Source organism: Rattus norvegicus, chromosome 8, assembly GCF_021556685.1.
Source record: "Rattus norvegicus strain SHRSP/BbbUtx chromosome 8, alternate assembly SHRSP_T2T, whole genome shotgun sequence".
NCBI classification, from domain to species: Eukaryota; Metazoa; Chordata; class Mammalia; order Rodentia; family Muridae; genus Rattus; species Rattus norvegicus.
Window position 1 is genome coordinate 129,231,793 of NC_141541.1, and position 16,752 is coordinate 129,248,544.

At 45.6% G+C, this 16,752-nt stretch overlaps 1 protein-coding gene across 1 annotated transcript; it reads right to left on the reverse strand.

Moving 5' to 3' along the window:
- Positions 1-607: 607 nt before the first annotated feature.
- On the reverse strand, positions 608-9,841 carry Higd1a (HIG1 hypoxia inducible domain family, member 1A). Its single transcript, NM_080902.4, has 4 exons — positions 9,786-9,841; positions 5,060-5,178; positions 2,322-2,456; positions 608-1,712 (listed from the first exon to the last, which is right to left on the reverse strand). Exons 2-4 carry the CDS (start codon positions 5,154-5,156, stop codon positions 1,663-1,665), a joined length of 282 nt encoding a protein of 93 aa, NP_543178.2. The 5' UTR covers positions 5,157-5,178; positions 9,786-9,841; the 3' UTR covers positions 608-1,662.
- Between the last annotated feature and the right edge of the window lie 6,911 nt (positions 9,842-16,752).

A 16,752-nucleotide genomic window follows, 5' to 3' on the forward strand; every position in this document is an offset into this window, starting at 1 on the left:
GCAGGGCAGGGCAGGGCAGGACAGCACAGGTCCTGTGACCCTGCCCTGTCTGTGGCACCGGTACTATCTTCTAGATCATTAGTTTGACAACACCGTATGTTTAAGTTCTTAAAGGGCCAGCGCAATGACTCAGCAGGTAAAGGGACTTGCTACCAAGACTGTGAACCTGTTGATACCCAGGATCACAGTGGGAGAACTAACTTTTCAAAATTGTCCTGTGACTGCTGTACAATTAAGAGATAAAAGGAGGGGGTTGGAGAGATTGCTCAATGGTTGAGAGCATGAAGTACTCTTGCAGAGAACCCAATTTAATTCCCAGCACAACTGCCTAGAACTCCAGCTCCAGAGATGCTCAATGCTTTCAGTCTCCAAAGGCACTTGCACTCATACGTACATACCCACATACACACTCACAACTACACACAATTAAAGTATAATTCTCAGAGCAGGGTGGGCCACTCAGTAAGTACCCAACAGATGCCCGCAGTCAGTTTTAGCTAGAGGTGGCCTCTAACAGTCTCTCACCACAGGTATTGTTTTCTAATCTTTGTGCTGGTCTAAGGAAGGACTTATTTTTTCAAAACTGAAATAAAAACAAGACATCTGATATGTTCAGACTTATTTTAATAACAATACATACACCATCTTGGCACTGTGGATGGAATGTAAGTTCAGGTTGGACAGGGGGATTTTACAGTGCATTTAATATTCTGTGTATCCAAATTTGTATGTAAATATTGGAAAAACCAGCCCGCCCACCGTTCACCTCTCACCTTCGGTACTTTAATAGCCATGGCCTTATAGACGGTGGCCACGCGGCCTGCACAGGCTGTGTGCATTAGGCCCTTTAGCCTTGTTTTACACTTGCAGCACCTACTTCTGCTGGGGTTCAACTCAGTGCACAGCACTTGCTTAGCCTATGTGAGACCCTGCACTTAATGCCCAGCACCACAAAAAAGAAACAAAATACCTCTATTTTAAGATGATGCTTAAGAATTATCCTATTACAAAGCAGCAAAAATATAACTTTACAATTATAAAAGAGCTAAACCAGAACCCACAATCAGTGTCTAAGTGTGAATCTAATAAACACTGCCTCTCTGCAGCTCTTACCAGCTTTCTGGGTTGTTACACACACTCACACACGCGCACACACACACACACGCGCTCCCTCCTACTGAGGTACAGGGCTTTCTAAGTTAGTTATATTTATATTTCATGGGCTCTTTAGAAAGTGTTTTCAGAAGCCAGCAAACCTTAAGACCTGAAGTTCTGAAGTCAGCCCACAGGCAGACAAAGTAAATGACTCTTTCCTGACACCCTCCCAAAGCATGGCCGACTCTGCACACAGGGTGTGCCTGGACTGCCAGCAGCCCTTCTTACAGTGACTTTCATCATAAGGGTGTAAGGAAAGCACTGTGACCAAGTACTTTCAGGTGACAGATTTCTTCTGTGTTACCCTGACCCCCTTAGCGACCTAGTTAGTGAATCAGTCACTAACAATCTGGTCACCAGGCAAATCAAGTTGGCCAGAAAGTAAACCAACATTCAATACTGTGTTTTGTCTAAACCATATGTTATTTATTGCAGACACAAACATGTAACCTCAATATGAGACGTCTAACTAAAGCAAGCACTTCCCAGACCAAGGCAGCAGCTCTTCTAAGGCTTACGCTTGGCCCAGAATTCTTGATACATGGAATAGCCCATACCTAAAGAAAAAGAAGAGAAGCATTAAAACATCTCCTTCAGCATTCAGAAAACACACCACAGTCGACAGGACAGGGCAGTGTGCGCAGCTCACTCACTGTGTCCCACTGTTTTAATCAACAATCAGTATTTACCAGGCAAATTTAGAAACACCCACCACATTATATAAGATAAAGTCAGTACATCATGATGCCAGTAAAAGCATGTACATTTTAGAATCTTTTCTACCTTCTCAAACTCAATACAACTGTCATAGCCTTCTCAGAAAACTGTTACTACTAACCTATGTTCAGAATCTGAGCAATGGAATTGAAGAGTTACAGAATAGGAGGCAAAGCCTGTCACTGCTCTAATTAATCATTCTTTCATAAGAAAATGAATAAACGGTATTTTCAAACTGTTTTAAGATCAGCAAAAGTATTTACTTTGCTTTGTAAGGAAAAAAGCATCAATGAGAAACAGAAACCTAACAATGTACTGACGAGGAGTTGGGGATTTAGCTCAGTGGTAGAGTGCTTGCCTAGCAAGCACAAGGCCCTGGGTTCGGTCCCCAGCTCTGAAAAAAAAAACCAAACAAAAAAACCCCAAAAATAATGTACTGATGAACCTACCAAGAGTCATGGCCCCCACAACAAAGCCCTGGGCTGCCACACGCATGTGGATCAAGTGAATAGACATCTTCGTGTTTCCCCTGCTCTTCAGCTTGTAGAGCCCATATGCAACAATCGCTGCGAAGCCGGCCATTCCTACAACAGAGTCACAACCCTGTTAGATGCACGGGAGGGGACCAACTCAATCTCAGCATTAACCATGCACTTCCTGCTGTCTTTGTAAGGAGACTTTATCAGATCATTAATTAACACACCAACTAAACTGTCAACCTTTTCTGCTTCACAAGCCCATAGCTAGAATTCAGTGAGTAAGCTGGCCTTGAACTCCACCTGGTTCTGTCTCTTAAGCACTGGGTCTTATGCATCCCAGGCTGGCCTCACATTTTGCTCCTGCCCCTACTTTCCAGGTGCTGGGTTAGAGCATGTATTACAATGCCCAGCCAAAGATTACTTCTGAAAAAAATGTGGGCTTATGGAATAAGTAGACAGATTTAATGCCAGGGGTCAGTGAGTTGTCTTAGCAGGTAAACTGCACCAAGCTGGGCAATGAATCCAGTTCCAGGAATCCAAGTTTGATTGTTTGTTTAAAGCCAGATGTGGTGAGTATCTGTAATCCCAGCGGCCCTCCTATGGGCGGCTGGAAGGTGGAGACCGGAGGTCAAAGGCCAGCTAGCCTGGGGTATGTAGTGCAGAGAAAGTAAAAGAGAGCTGCCTCAACATGGTGGAAGGAGAGAACCAACCTATGAACGTCATCCTCAGACCTCCATGAGTGCTGTGTCACATGCACATATACACACATATACAATAACAAAGAAACAAAAATTTAATTTTAAAACAGACCATACGGTCTCTCAAACATTTAGGAAATTTTGACAAAAATACGGTCATGCATTAGGCCACAAAGAACACTAAATTTCAAAAAGGCTGACACCTAGACTGCATAGTAGACTGCACAGCCTCAAACTAGAATTAGCAGTCAGTATAAAATGGGCAGCACACACACTCAAGAGGCTAAGCTTGCAGTGGCTGGACTGTTAAAGCAGAGGGAGGGGAAGTGGGCAATGACTGTGTTAGCACTGGAGAGGGAAAACGGGGGGCAACAGCACTATCCTCAGAGTAAATAGAATGTGTCAGACCCAGACCAGAAAGCTGTAGAACGGAGAGAATGGAAATCCAGCTTGGCTTTTCCCCTTCATGTTTTCCAATGGATCAATGAAGTAATGTCCTAGTTGGCCTCCGGGTGAATGTGACACTCTAGAACAGGGTTCCCAACCTTCCTAATGCTGTGACCCTTTATATAGTCCTTATGGTGACCCCAATCATAAAATCATATTTGTTGCTACTTCATTTGCCACTGTTATGAATTGCAAGATAAATATCTGCGTTTTCCCATAGTCCTTAGGTGACCCCTGTAAACGGGTTGAAACCCACAGGTTGAGAACCATTGCTAAGAGAGAGTCAAGTGAAGCAGTCTGGACTGTGGCATTGCCCACATCAGAATGGCCTGTGGTCATGTCTATGAGATCCTGTCTTGACTGACAGTGGGAGGGCCCAGTCCACTGTGGTTGGCGCCATTCCTTTTTGGCAGGTGACCTGAGCTGGAAAAGTAGCTGGGTGAACGTGAGCCTGGGGTGAGTGAGGCAGTCAGCTGCTTCTATCCACATGGATCCAACCCCTTCAGGTTCCTGCCCCAACTTCAGTGAGACTGCCACCTGCGAGTGTGAGACTTTTTCTCTTCCTTTTGATGCTCTTGGTGATGGATTTTTTTTAAAGATTTATTCATTTATTATTAATAAGTATACTGTAGCTGTCTTCAGATACACCAGAAGAGGGCATCAGATCTCTTTACAGATGGTTGTGAGCCACCATGTGGTTGCTGGGAATTTAACTCAGGACCTCTGGAAGAGCAGTCGGGTGCTCTTAACGGCTGAGCCATCTCTCCAGCCCGGTGATGGATTTTATAACACGGACAGCACTCTCTTCGCTAACTGGTCTAGTCGCTTCTCATTTGATTTTCCTGTATTCCCGGTGCTGATAATTATATTGCCCACAGACCACAGGGTTTCTTCCTAAAGTGTGTACACAGCTCCTGCCCTGCCCTATGAAAAATGACAGGCTCTCCAGGCAACAATGGCAGAGTTCACACAGATCCCTGATCAACTGCCAACTTAAGGGAATATTTCTAGTGCTTTAATACTAATTATAATTTGTATCTGCTTTAAGTGAATAAATTATTCCAATTTACTGATTTTAGAATTTCCATTGGTGGTCGATCATATTTCTGTTTCATGGACACTGCATGTCTCTGTGACCGACCTCAATACAACCTAATCACAGTGTGGCAGCCCGTGCCTGCCCGTGTCACTGCTGGGAGGATGCATGTCCTCTAGGAAGCACCGTAGGCTTGTGCTCCATCTCGGATGTCTTTGCTGACTTTCCTCTCTAGTCTCTCAGCGCTAGAAACCTTTACAGGGTTTTGTCTTGAGTCCTGGTAAATCTCTGGGTCAGAAGGTGTTCCTGGGAATCCTCACACAGCACGGGGCACTGAAATAACAGCCAAAAATCTGAATACACACAGAACTTTTGTGATGAGATTTATATGATATGATATCGATCTTCCCATATTTCAACAAAATAAGTAAAAAGGTATTTGAGGATCTACTCAATACACAAATTTATCATGCTTCCACTGCTCCAAGCTCACAGCAGGCTGCTTATCAGAGCATCAGCCAACTTACCAATGGGGACAAACGGTGTCTCCCTAGCTTTCCGAATAAACTTGGACCCCTGACCTTCATCGTATGAAGAGAGAGAAAGGTCTGTGTTGGTTGACATTGTGATTTCTTGAAGAGTCTTCCTGAAAGAGAATTTTTTTGACATTGTGTAATTAAAAGCATCTAGAATATGATTCAATACTGAATGAACTATTATGTGTGGTGGGAAATTTGGTTTAAAAAACAGAAATAGGAATGTGCTTTTCTTTTAATCTCAGGTGTGAGAAGTGGGGCTGCTTCAGACTGTCCAGAGCAGCTGACTATGATCTGCCTCATGCTCTAGCAGAGGCGAGGTTTTGCAGCTGCAGATAGTTTCTGTGACTGTGACATTTGGAATTCTGGGAACTTTTTAGAGGGTATAGAAGGCTGGGGTTCCAAGAGGCGATATGGCTTGTTAAGTAGTCATGTGCAAAGAAATGAAAAGAAGAAATTAGATATCCTGACAGTAAAGATCAAACTTCCCCCAAGGAACTGGACGCCCAGTCAGCAGGAAGCAGTGAGATGATAATGATGTCACCCTTTCCCACCTCTATCCTTTTTTCTCTGTTTAGTGTTAGGGGATTGAAAAGGCAGTAAGAAGAAGTCGCAAAGTAGACAAAAGTCTGGCTACATCTATGCCTAGTTTCCACGGTATCTGTTATCTGTGAAATTGAAAAAAGAATTTTAGAATTGAACTTTCACAATTAGAGAACTCTGTGTGTGTGTGTGTGTGTGTGTGTGTGTGTGTGTGTGTGTGTATTCTTCCATCATTTTGCCTATTCTCTCATCTAACAATTTTTCCTTTAACATACTGTGAAAACAGCAATATTCTTTAAAAGAATGTGTAGATGTCTGTCTGTGTATGCTTGTAAGTGCCTAAGGAGACCAGAAGGTGCTGGATTCCTAAAGCTGGAGAAGACTGAAATAGCTTCTTATAGATATGCGTTCATGTCCCATTGCATCATTTTGGGGGTTTTCTTGTTTTGTTTTGAGACAGGGTCTCTTTTCATAGCCCTGGCTATCTTGGAACTCAATATATAGATCAGGCTGGCATCAAACTCAGAGATCTGCCTGCCTCTGCCTCCTGGGAGATGGGATTAATTAAAGGCACACACCACCATGCTGCTGGGTTTTTTCTTCCTCTCTTTTCTTCTTTCTTTCTATCTGAGGTTATCATTGTTAACATCACTACAAACAGAAAACAACTCCTCCAGGGCCTTATTTGACACCCAGTAGGCCTCCTTCTGATTCCCCTTCTTTGACACTCTAAGGTTCCCCAGGCTTCCTCTTTAAACTCCCTATCTTCTTTTTACAACATCCTTTTATGTGGCACTCAGAGAAGGCCAATATGAGCTCAATAGTTAAATGAATAAAGGAGCAGGACAAAAAGAATCCATTCCACCATAACAGAGAGCAAAGGTTCCCTCTACAATCACTCTTCACACGCAAGTTCATCATGATGCAGGAATGGAAAATCTGTTTCTTCCTTATTGTGTATCTCCTTTTGAACTGCCTGTAATCCTGACCCACAGAGCAAACGAAGAAGGCAAACACAACATACGGTACACAACTCTCCAAATGGTAGCAACTGCTATCCATCCATCCATTAGCATACACAATCCTCCTCGTGTGCAGCACACTCCCTTCAGCAAGAAAAATCTCAAAGGTGACAGAGTGGTATTCAAGGGGGTTGAGTGGCAGCAAATAAGACCTGAAAGAAACCCCAGCTCTAAAGGGGGAATGCTTAGTTTGAAAAGTGAGCTCATGTCTCCAAGCCCTACGCTCCCTAAGGAGTCGATACTGTCATCAACAGAGAAGAAAATTAGGGAGCTAGAGTGTGCAGATTAAACTGAGACTTTTCCTTTCCTTTCCTTAGTGCTCCATTACTTCCTAACACAATCCACCTTGCTAAGCTGCTGTGTGTGCAAGGCTCAGCAAGCTCAAGGTTCAGGACGCTCGTTACACTTGCAAAATAAAACAAACCCTCCAGGCGCTGTGCACACGGCAGTAACACCAGCACTCGGAGTCTGGAGGAGGAGGACCCCAGCTCCAGGCCGGCTCGGAGCATTTGCAGAGCTGCGTGCTCTGTGAACTGGGCTCCTCGGGAAAGTCCTCTCTGGTTTGTTTATGAGTACTTTGGTTACACACTCTTACAGAAGCCTGCATTTGTAATGACACTTACAAACACCTGTTTAACTACACCTGCCCTGCCTGCATATGTCTCCATGGCGTGACATAGCGAGTACTTTTAAAGAATTTAATCAGGCAGTACAAACACATCGGGCTGTATACACCCGAGCGTCCATTTCCTTCTACTGTTCTTATGGAGCATCTACAAAAAAGAGAAAATATCCTGAGTAGGTCTTGATTCCTCGAAGCTACAAGAAACAAAGTTATCAGACTATAACCTACTTTAAGAACATCCCTTTGTGGCTGGGTAGGGTAATACATATCTTTAATCCCAGCACTCAAGAGGCAGAGGCAGGTGGATCTCTGAGTTCTAGGACAGCCAGAGCTACATAATAGAGGGACTCTGTCTCAAAAGTATAAAACAAAACAAACCTCTCCTTGTGTTTATGCCTCCGGCACTCATCATGCTATAGGCATCTCTACTGTGTTGGGATACAGGGCAGTGACAGAGCGTTTGCCTAGCATGCTTGGGGTCATGGGTTAGACCTAGCATAGTCAACAAACCATAAATAAATAAGGAAACAAATCACAGGTGGCATCATTTCTCCATTTCCTATGTGGATATTACTGTCCAATGGGTTCATGGAGCAAAAGGCTTTCTGCTCTTTTCACGGGGGGAGGGGGACAACTATCTCTTTACTGTACATAAAGGAACAGAAGACGCCCATTCCTTCCCTTCATCACCCGTGAATGGGTGGGGCATCTGACCTCACTGTCAGGATGCTGCATATTTCATAATGTGGCTATGTAGCCATTATTTCTTTTAGGGGATTGATCACAGCCAGAGTGGTGATGCGTGCCTATAATTTCAGCACTCAAGAAGGAGGAATATCACGAGTGCAAAGCTAGCCCAGGCTACAGCAACACCCTGTTTCAAGACAGCAAAAAGCAATGAAATCAAATTTACAAAAGATGCCCATCAGGCGTGAGCAGGCAGATGCCTGGCAGGGAGCTGAAGATGAGTCTGGAGCTCACAGAAAGCCTCACGGGTAGAGTTATAATCACATGACCCAACGGATAGAGGCACCTACTCCAGTGCATTGGTGCGAATTTGTACCAATTATATATGCATCTGACTACCAGAGAGGGCTACAAAGAGATGAGGAGACTCAAGAGTGCGGCGTGGTGGCACTTGCGTGTAATGTCAGTGTCGGACTAAGGGAGGCAGGAGGTCTCAAGTTTGAAGCTAGCCTGGGCTACACAGCAAGACCTTGCTGGAGGCAGAGGAGGAGGAGGAGAAGGAAGAAGAGGAGAAGGAGGAATAAGAGGAGGAGGAGAGAGGAGGTGGTGGTGGTAGTACTAGTAGTATTCATGAAATATGGTCGTTTATAAAAATTCATACTCCCTTTGAACTGTAAAACTGTGTACATCACGCCTACACTTAAACGGGATGTTCTTTCTTCAGCTAGATTATCTGACCATTTCAATTCGATTTAAAGAATTTTTTCCCCACTAGATTCTCTTTTCTCACTCACCAATGACTGACCTACATCTGTCAGAAAGTAGAACGTATTTTCAAGACAGCAATAATCAGATAGTCAAACATTTTTTTTTTGAAAGTTTGCCGAGCACATTATTATTCATTCTGTAAGGCCAGGACTGACTTCTGACAGACTTTTCCAAACGCACGGCACCCCAGAAGAGGTAAATAAGAAAATGGTTGGGCATCAGGTGAACTATTATCTAAAACAATGGTTTCAAATTCTGATTTTGCCTAAGTTACCTGTCTGCTTCTGCAAAATGGCTGCCAAGGTGCCAGCCTTGAGATTGTGGTTCAAACGGCCAGGGACAGGACACGAGGATTTGTATCTTAAGAAACCCATTCAAGTATTGGTGCAGAGAAATAAAGACCCCCAAGCATACTCCATGAGCACTGGGAACCATTTGAACCTGTCAAGAATTTACATCAAAACTATCAAGCTGCAGAGTGCCTCTGTAGTCCCGGAAATAGATTCCCTGGGTAGGGATCGCCCCCTCAAAGAAAGGGCTGCTTTTCACCCCGAGAATAAACGAGGAAAGCAGATAACAGAGTCACCAGGGCGGTTGGCACACCTGAACTGTAGCCGTGCTTCTGTGATCTCTGCGCCCCGTTCCCTTGTCAGAGGCATTCGCATTCCGCCACAGCCTTTCCCCTCCATCCGGTGACACAGGGTCACCTAAGGTCTGCGCAAACCCCGGGTGGCGCCCGGGGAAGGCCAGGCCGAGGTGCCCGAGCTCTGCGCCCTGCCCTCATCTCCCACCTTCTCGTGACCTTGGCTGGACACCGACGCTGGTGCGATCGCACTCCCTCTCCTCCCACTACTCCCGGGATCCCCGAAGCTGGCACCAGCTCGGTGCCTGTCTGCCATCGTTGCCTTCTCCGCGACTTTCGTTCCCTCGGCCACGATCCGCTCCTGAAGCTCCGGCCTCGTTCCTCCGGCTCTACAGGCACTGGCCTACCCGGACCCTGAATCCTCCGCCCCCCCCCCCGGGGTCCCCCGCCCGTGGCCCTCGCCTCCCGCCCGGCTCCCGCCTCACTTACGGAGAGGAGACGTCCCTTTCAGTCCAGCCGGCTTCTGGCCTCCACCCCCGAGTGCTAGAACACCGGCTTCGCCCGCTGCGGCCACTGCTTGCCCCAGCCAATCAGAAGCCAGCAGCCGGCGCGCCCAGGCCCGGACTCCTTTTACACGCGAGGGGCGGTGGGCGTGGCCACTCGCAGCGCGGCGCCCATTGGCCAGGACGCCGGGGCTTCCCGGTCCGCGGTGGCGCGCGCTGTTCGTGTCAGACGTGAGGCCTGGGTGGTAGTGCTGGCGCGGTGCCGCCTGGCGGCCGCTGCCTCCTGCCCCCGGTTGCCTCGTGGTTCTTGCAACCCGTTCGCCGAGCTCCGCGAACGCCGCGCAGGCGCAGGCAAGCCCGGCTTAGGCAAGCCGAGCGGCCGACCGGAGTGGGAGCATGCGCCGTCGAGGCTCCTTTGGGCCCCTCCCTGGAGCTCGTGGTGGTGGGAGAGCTATGACCTCACCCAGGCCAGGGGAGGAGTTTGAGGGACAGCCAGCTTCCGGGGCGGGGCTCCACGTGAGCTCCGGAGGTGGCTAACACAGACAGCCACACTATAGGATGGTCTCTGTCCAAGTTAGGTCTCTCAGTAGCCGAGCATGGCACCCTGTACGGTGAGAGACGTAGGCTACTGGTAGGTACTCAAGGTGGTACTCTGGGAGAGGAACAATCGTCTCCTCATCCCGAATAGAGCACCAACCACGGACCAAAGACTGGATTTCATCTCTTCTAGCCTGCCCACCCCTTGCCCGGTCTGAGGCAGCTCTACAGAGGGCTTCTTCTCCTTTGTTTACCGATTATATAAACTAGCAGGAGGAACCTTGGTGAATCTCCTAACTTCCCCATACCTCAATGTTTCTTTTCATTTTAAACTGGTTTTGTTGCTTTCACTTGTGTGAGCATTTGCTGAGGTCAGAGAACAACCTTCAACAGTAGCCGCCTCCTTCTACTGTTTGGATCCTGGGGATAGAACTCTGACTGTGGCCCTTACCCAGTGAACCATCTTGTTGGGCCCTCAGTACGTTTTTTTTAATTTCCTGAAGATTGGTGTAGTCTTATGAGCCACCCTCCAATAACAACATGTCATGACTGAATATTAATAATTTGTAGTACCGTTTTATTTATTGTGGGGAGGAGCACATGGGCTATGGCAAATGTGTGGAAGTCAGGACAACTTGAAGGAGCCTGTTGTCTCCTTTGCCCACAGGTTCCAGGGATGTAACTCAAGTTAAAAAATTATTTGAGTTAAGTCAGATATAGGAAACATTTCATGCTATACATGATGAAACCCCACACCTTGTGTCTGGAGAGTTGTCCCAGTGGTTAAGGGCACTTGTTACTCTTCTTGCAGAAGACCCAGGTTCAGTTCCTGACACCCTCTGGTGGCTCCCAGCCGTCCATAATTCAGTGGAACCAGTACTCTTTTGACCATTTAAGGCAACAGACATGTATATATGATGCACATACATACATACATACATACATGCAGCCAAGGTACGCATAAAATACATTTGTAAAATAAAACTCTTACGGTGGTGCAACCTTTAATCCTAGCACTCAGTGGCAGAGGCAGGTGGATCTCAGAGTTCAAGTCCAGCCTGGTCTACAGAGCAAGTTCCAGGACATCCAGGGCTACACAGAGAAACCCTGTCTCAAAAAACAAAACAAAACAAAACAAAACAAAACAAAACAAAGCCTTCTGTATCTTGGACGTGTGGCAGCTTTGTGTCTTTGAAGGCATGCTCTTTGTGTGGGCATGTGTGAGTGTGTGTGAGCATGCTGAACACAGCTTTGCTGAGTAGGAGTCACTGGTGAGTGAAAAAAGACCTGACTAGAGAAAGTGTGCTCCGTAGGAGATCAGCAGTGCCCTGCTCGAGTTTCTGCCCTTGGTGTAGGACAGGAGATTTGCCCGGAGTGACTATTTTATACATCAACACTTTGTTCCATTTCTAATGGCTCTTGCTAAGTCAGGGTGCTCACTTGGTTAAGTAGACACCAGATGTTGGATACACAGCTTACCACAAAGAAACACGCAGCTGTGCCGAATAAACCAGAAGGCATGGACTGACACAAATGAAAAAGCTAAATCGGAACGCTCAGGCATATCAAAATCATATCAGAGGAACCAGGCCCACAAGTTTAGCAAACATACTAGACCAAAGAATGATGGAACTTCCTCACCTGAGTCATGAAAAGAGGTAGGGTAGTGTTGGGTGTGGTGACAGCTATAATCCCAGCATTTAGGAGTCTGAGGAGAATTGCAAGTTGGAAGCCAGCAAGGCTACGTGGTAAAACTATCTCAAAAGCAGGAGGAACTTGCTCTGGAATCCTGCCTGTCACTGGGTCACTCTGTGTGTTTGCCACTGTATGGGCTCCTGATTCAAAGGGCTTCAGCTAAGCACATCACCCTGTCTGACTTGCCCACTAGAACTATATTGTTGTCTAGAACCACTAAACTTTAAACCAGCTGTGCACCTAGGCAGCCTAGTACCATGAATAGCTCTTTGATGATTCCTTGGTTTCTAGCCGTCTGTAGTGATGCTACGTCTGTGAGCTTTCTGCCTTAGCTGTATTAGAGCCTCTCTGAAACCCGTGATGGTCACAGCCTTTTCTTAGTAGCTCTAGAATCTATATGATCCTGGGTGGCATGAAATGTGCAATCTGAGAGTTAGTAATATTAGTAACTAATATTGGAATGGAGGGCTAGAGAGATGGCTCAGCGGTTAAGAGCACTGGCTGCTCTTCTAGAGGACCAGGGTTCAAATCCCAGAACCCACATGGCAGCTCACAACTGCTTGTGACTCCACTTCCAGAGGCTCCCACACCCTCACACAGACAGACATACAGGCACACACCATTGCACATGAAAAACATGTTCCCAAATGAAATCAAGACTACTTGGTGCCTTGAAGCTTATGAAATGGACATAGCTTACTTATTTCTTGTTATTCAATAGGCATCACGGAAAGAAACAACTGAGATTATGGTATAGCTTGCTCACAATATTAAAATTATCCTCATTGACCAATAATGAAGATAAACCTAACATCATTACGTCCTTTGGTCCTGTAAATATTAAGGCTAACACTAACAGTGACCAACGCAGATTCACTTTTGACGAGGACTTGTACACTTCATAATAACTTAGCTAACTTGTCAGTTTCCAGAAAATAAAATAGAGGCTCCTTTGGATCTGAGTGGAAGGCCCGAGTTAACAACATACTAACAGTGACCCTGGGCTTCTCAAATACATCACTATTTTTTAAAAATAGGATCTCATTGTATAGCCTAGACCTCATTGTATAGCCTGGGCTGGCCTCAAACTTGTAATATTTCTGCCCCAGCCTCATCCTTGTTGGGGTTCAGGTGGGTGCCACCATGCCTGACATGTCACTTGTTTTTTTTTTCCATTTATGAACTACGAGTACCAGTTGAGAATGAGGAAACAACCTATTTAAAATTATCCTCTTACCTAGAGTGAAAAGTGTAGCTTTTGTGTGACAAGGCAGACCTCATCCTCCTTGGAGTCTATGTAGAAAGTGCATGCACCTATTAAATCAATTCCTTGCAGAACCAGGGCTGGTATATTACCTAGGAAGTCAGAACCCATAAAAGGCTCAGCTCGCTGTCAAGCCAAGTGACCTGAATTGGAGTCTAAGGACCCACATAGTGGACAAACTCCTGGAAGTTGTTCTGTGTATTCCACACGTATGTTGATGCATGTAATATCTCCTCCTGTCTTAGGGTTTTACTGCTGTGAACGGACCCCATGGCCAAGGCAACTCTTATAAGGACAACATTTAATTGGGGCTGGCTTACAGGTTCAGAGGTTCAGTCCATTATCATCAAGGCGGGAACATGGCAGCATCCAGGCAGACATGGTGCAGGAGGAGCTGAGAGTTCTACATCTTCATCTAAAGGCTTCTAGCAGAATACTGGCTTCTAGGCAGCTAGGATGAGAGTCTTAAAGACACAATGACACACACCTACTCTAACAAGGCCACACCTACTCCAACAAGGCCACACTTACTCCAACAAGGCCATACCCTCTAATAGTGCCACTCTCTGGGCTGAGCATATACAAACCATTACACCTCCCCACACAAAATAATTTTTAAAAAAAGCCGGAGCTCTATAGAGACGGCTCAGCAATTAAGAATACTTTCAGCCTTTGGGGAGGACTTGGTTTCAGTTCCCAGTGTACACGTGGTCCACGACAATTTGCCACTGCAGCTCCAGGAGTCCTGACACCGTCTTTGGGTTCTATGTACATGGTGTATAGACATTCATGCAGGCAAAGCTTGCAAACGGAATTTCTTTCCCTGTAATTAGGAAGCCGGCTACAGCAGCAGAAAAGGAACTTCAGCTTTGTACATAATTCAACTCATTCTCTTAAGCATCTAGGGAGAATTTTTATTTTGGGATGGCGTGGGTAATTTAAGGAAAGTTAGTGTGCAGGACCCCAGCAGATATAGCTTCGGAAGACTCACATTTGGCCCTCAAATTCTTTCTCTTTGGGCTGCTGTTAGATTCTGTTTGGCAAGGTTTTGTTTGTTCAGATCTACTTTGAAGTGACTCAAATTTCCAAGATGAGAAAAAGGCTCAAACTTCATTTTTGAACTTTAGTGCTGGGGATGGAACACAAATCCTCAGCCTTGGCAGGTCCTCTTCTGAGCTCCCTTATTATCCCTTGGTCTTTTTTTGTGGTATTGGGGATTGAATCAGAGCCTCACATAGGGCAGACAAACACTTTGAGCTATACCTGCAACCCTCTTCTTAAAAACAACTCATTTGATTCTCCCTACCTTCTCTCTCTCTCTCTCTCTCTCTCTCTCTCTCTCTCTCTCTCTCTCTCTCTCTTCTTTTCTTTTCTTTTCGAGACAGGATCTCATGAAGTTGCCAGGGCAGGCGATGAATTTGTAGCCCTCCTGAGTAACTTGCATTGTTGGCTTGTTCTACCAGATCTGGTTACTGTTGGTCTTTTGAGTCAACATTTCACTGTATTCTGAGCTAGCCTTAGAAGACTAGCCTAGGCTAGGTTGACCTCGAACTCACAATTCTAGGGTTACAGGTCTATGGCTCCACTCTGCGCTAAGGCTTATCTTTTGACAGATGTCTAACAGCTCCCTCAGTTTGGGTTGAAGGACAAAGCATGAGAAGCAGCAGGAAAGTATGTCACGGTAGCGACTGTGGAACCTCAAACCCGTAATCCCAGCACTCAGGAGGCTGAAGCAGGCCAATCATGAGTTGGAGGGCAGCCTGGGCTACATTAGTCAGACTGTCTTCAAAACAAGAAATAGGGACTTGTCTCAGCAGTAAAGCACCTTCCTAGAGCTCTAGATTTAATCTCCAGCATTGCAAAATAGAAAAAGAATTAGTAGTATGTACAGACATTTCCTCAATTCTAAGCATCCCTTTAAAAACACTTTTAGAGAATAAAAGCTGGGTTTCTGGTTAAGAGCACGTGGTGGTCTGAATGAAAACAGCCTGACAGGCCCATAGGGAGTGGCACTATCAGGAGATGTGGCCTCATCAGAGTAGGTGTAACCTTGTTAGAGGAAGTGTGTCACTAGGGGCCAGCTTTGAGGTTTCAAATGCACAAGCCAGGTCCAGTGTCTCTCTCTGCTGCCTGCCTACGGATGCAGATGTAGAACTCTCAACTACTTCTCTAGTACCATGTCTGCCTTTGTGCCGTCATACTTCCTACCAGGGTCATAATGGACTAGACCTCTGACTGTAAGTAAGCAGCTCCAGTGATTTCCTTTATAAGAGTTGCTGTGGTCTTGGTGTCTGTTCACAGCAATGGAACTCTGACCGAGACAGAGCACGTACTGCTTCATCATGGGACTGGAATTTGAATCCCAGCACCCAGATCAGATGCCTGTGATCTGTGATCTGGATCTGATGGCCCCTCCTGACGTACACATGTACACCCACACACGTGCACAGCAAATAACACACAAAATGATCAAAATTCTTTGGTTACAGAATAGGTGTAGCTTTTAGACAAGTTTACTGTTATTTGATTGAGGCACTGAATAAGGAATCAAACTGAGGGATGGTGACGTGGCTCGGGGCATGCAAGTGCTTGCTACCAAGTCGATGATGGCCTGAGTTCAATCTCCGGGACAACCAAAAGTTGTTTTCTAACCTCTGCATTTGTACTAAGGCTTGTGTGCCCCCACACACACATAAAGAAAGGAAGCAAAGAAGGAAGGAAGGAAAGAAGGAGAAAATAACTTTGAAGTAAACGTTTGCTGTTATTAAAAGGATGGACTTGGTAAGCCAACTTCATATACTCCCTCTTCTGAAAGAAAGCCAAGATGTGTCACTGCCCTGTCCTTTCCCTGAGGGTGCATAGCACAGTGAGTAACAGCCCAGGCCTGGTTCCAGCACTCTCATAAGGCAACATTTTGTGAGGCTAGACAGATGCTTCAGTGGTTGAGAGCTACTCTTCCAAAGGACCTGGGTTTGATTCCCAGGGTCCATATGGTGGCTCACAACTGTCTATAACTCCAGTTCCAGGGTATCTGAAGCCCTCTTTCAGCCTCTTTGGGTACCAGGTACACATGAGGTTCACAAACAAAGCACCCATATACACGAAGACTACATTTTGTTATGGCGATCACTTAAAACAATCATGAACTGGATACAGGTTTCCCCATGTATTCAATACTTTATAAGGATTATACAGTCAGAGAAACAAAATACAAACCTTAAAAGTTTCAAAGAACACATTCTACATTTTTCTAAATATTTAGATTGTGTCAGTTATTTTTAAATGCTTTAAAATTGTCAAATCCATTTATTTTCTTTTTATGGGAATGCCAATTTGGAGAGTTTAAATGTCTGGTTTAGATGACACACAGGTCAACTAGTAATTGATTGAGCCCTCTCTGGAACCAGTACAAGGTCACATGTTCAGATTCATGTAGTACAGAACTTTGGTAGAAGGG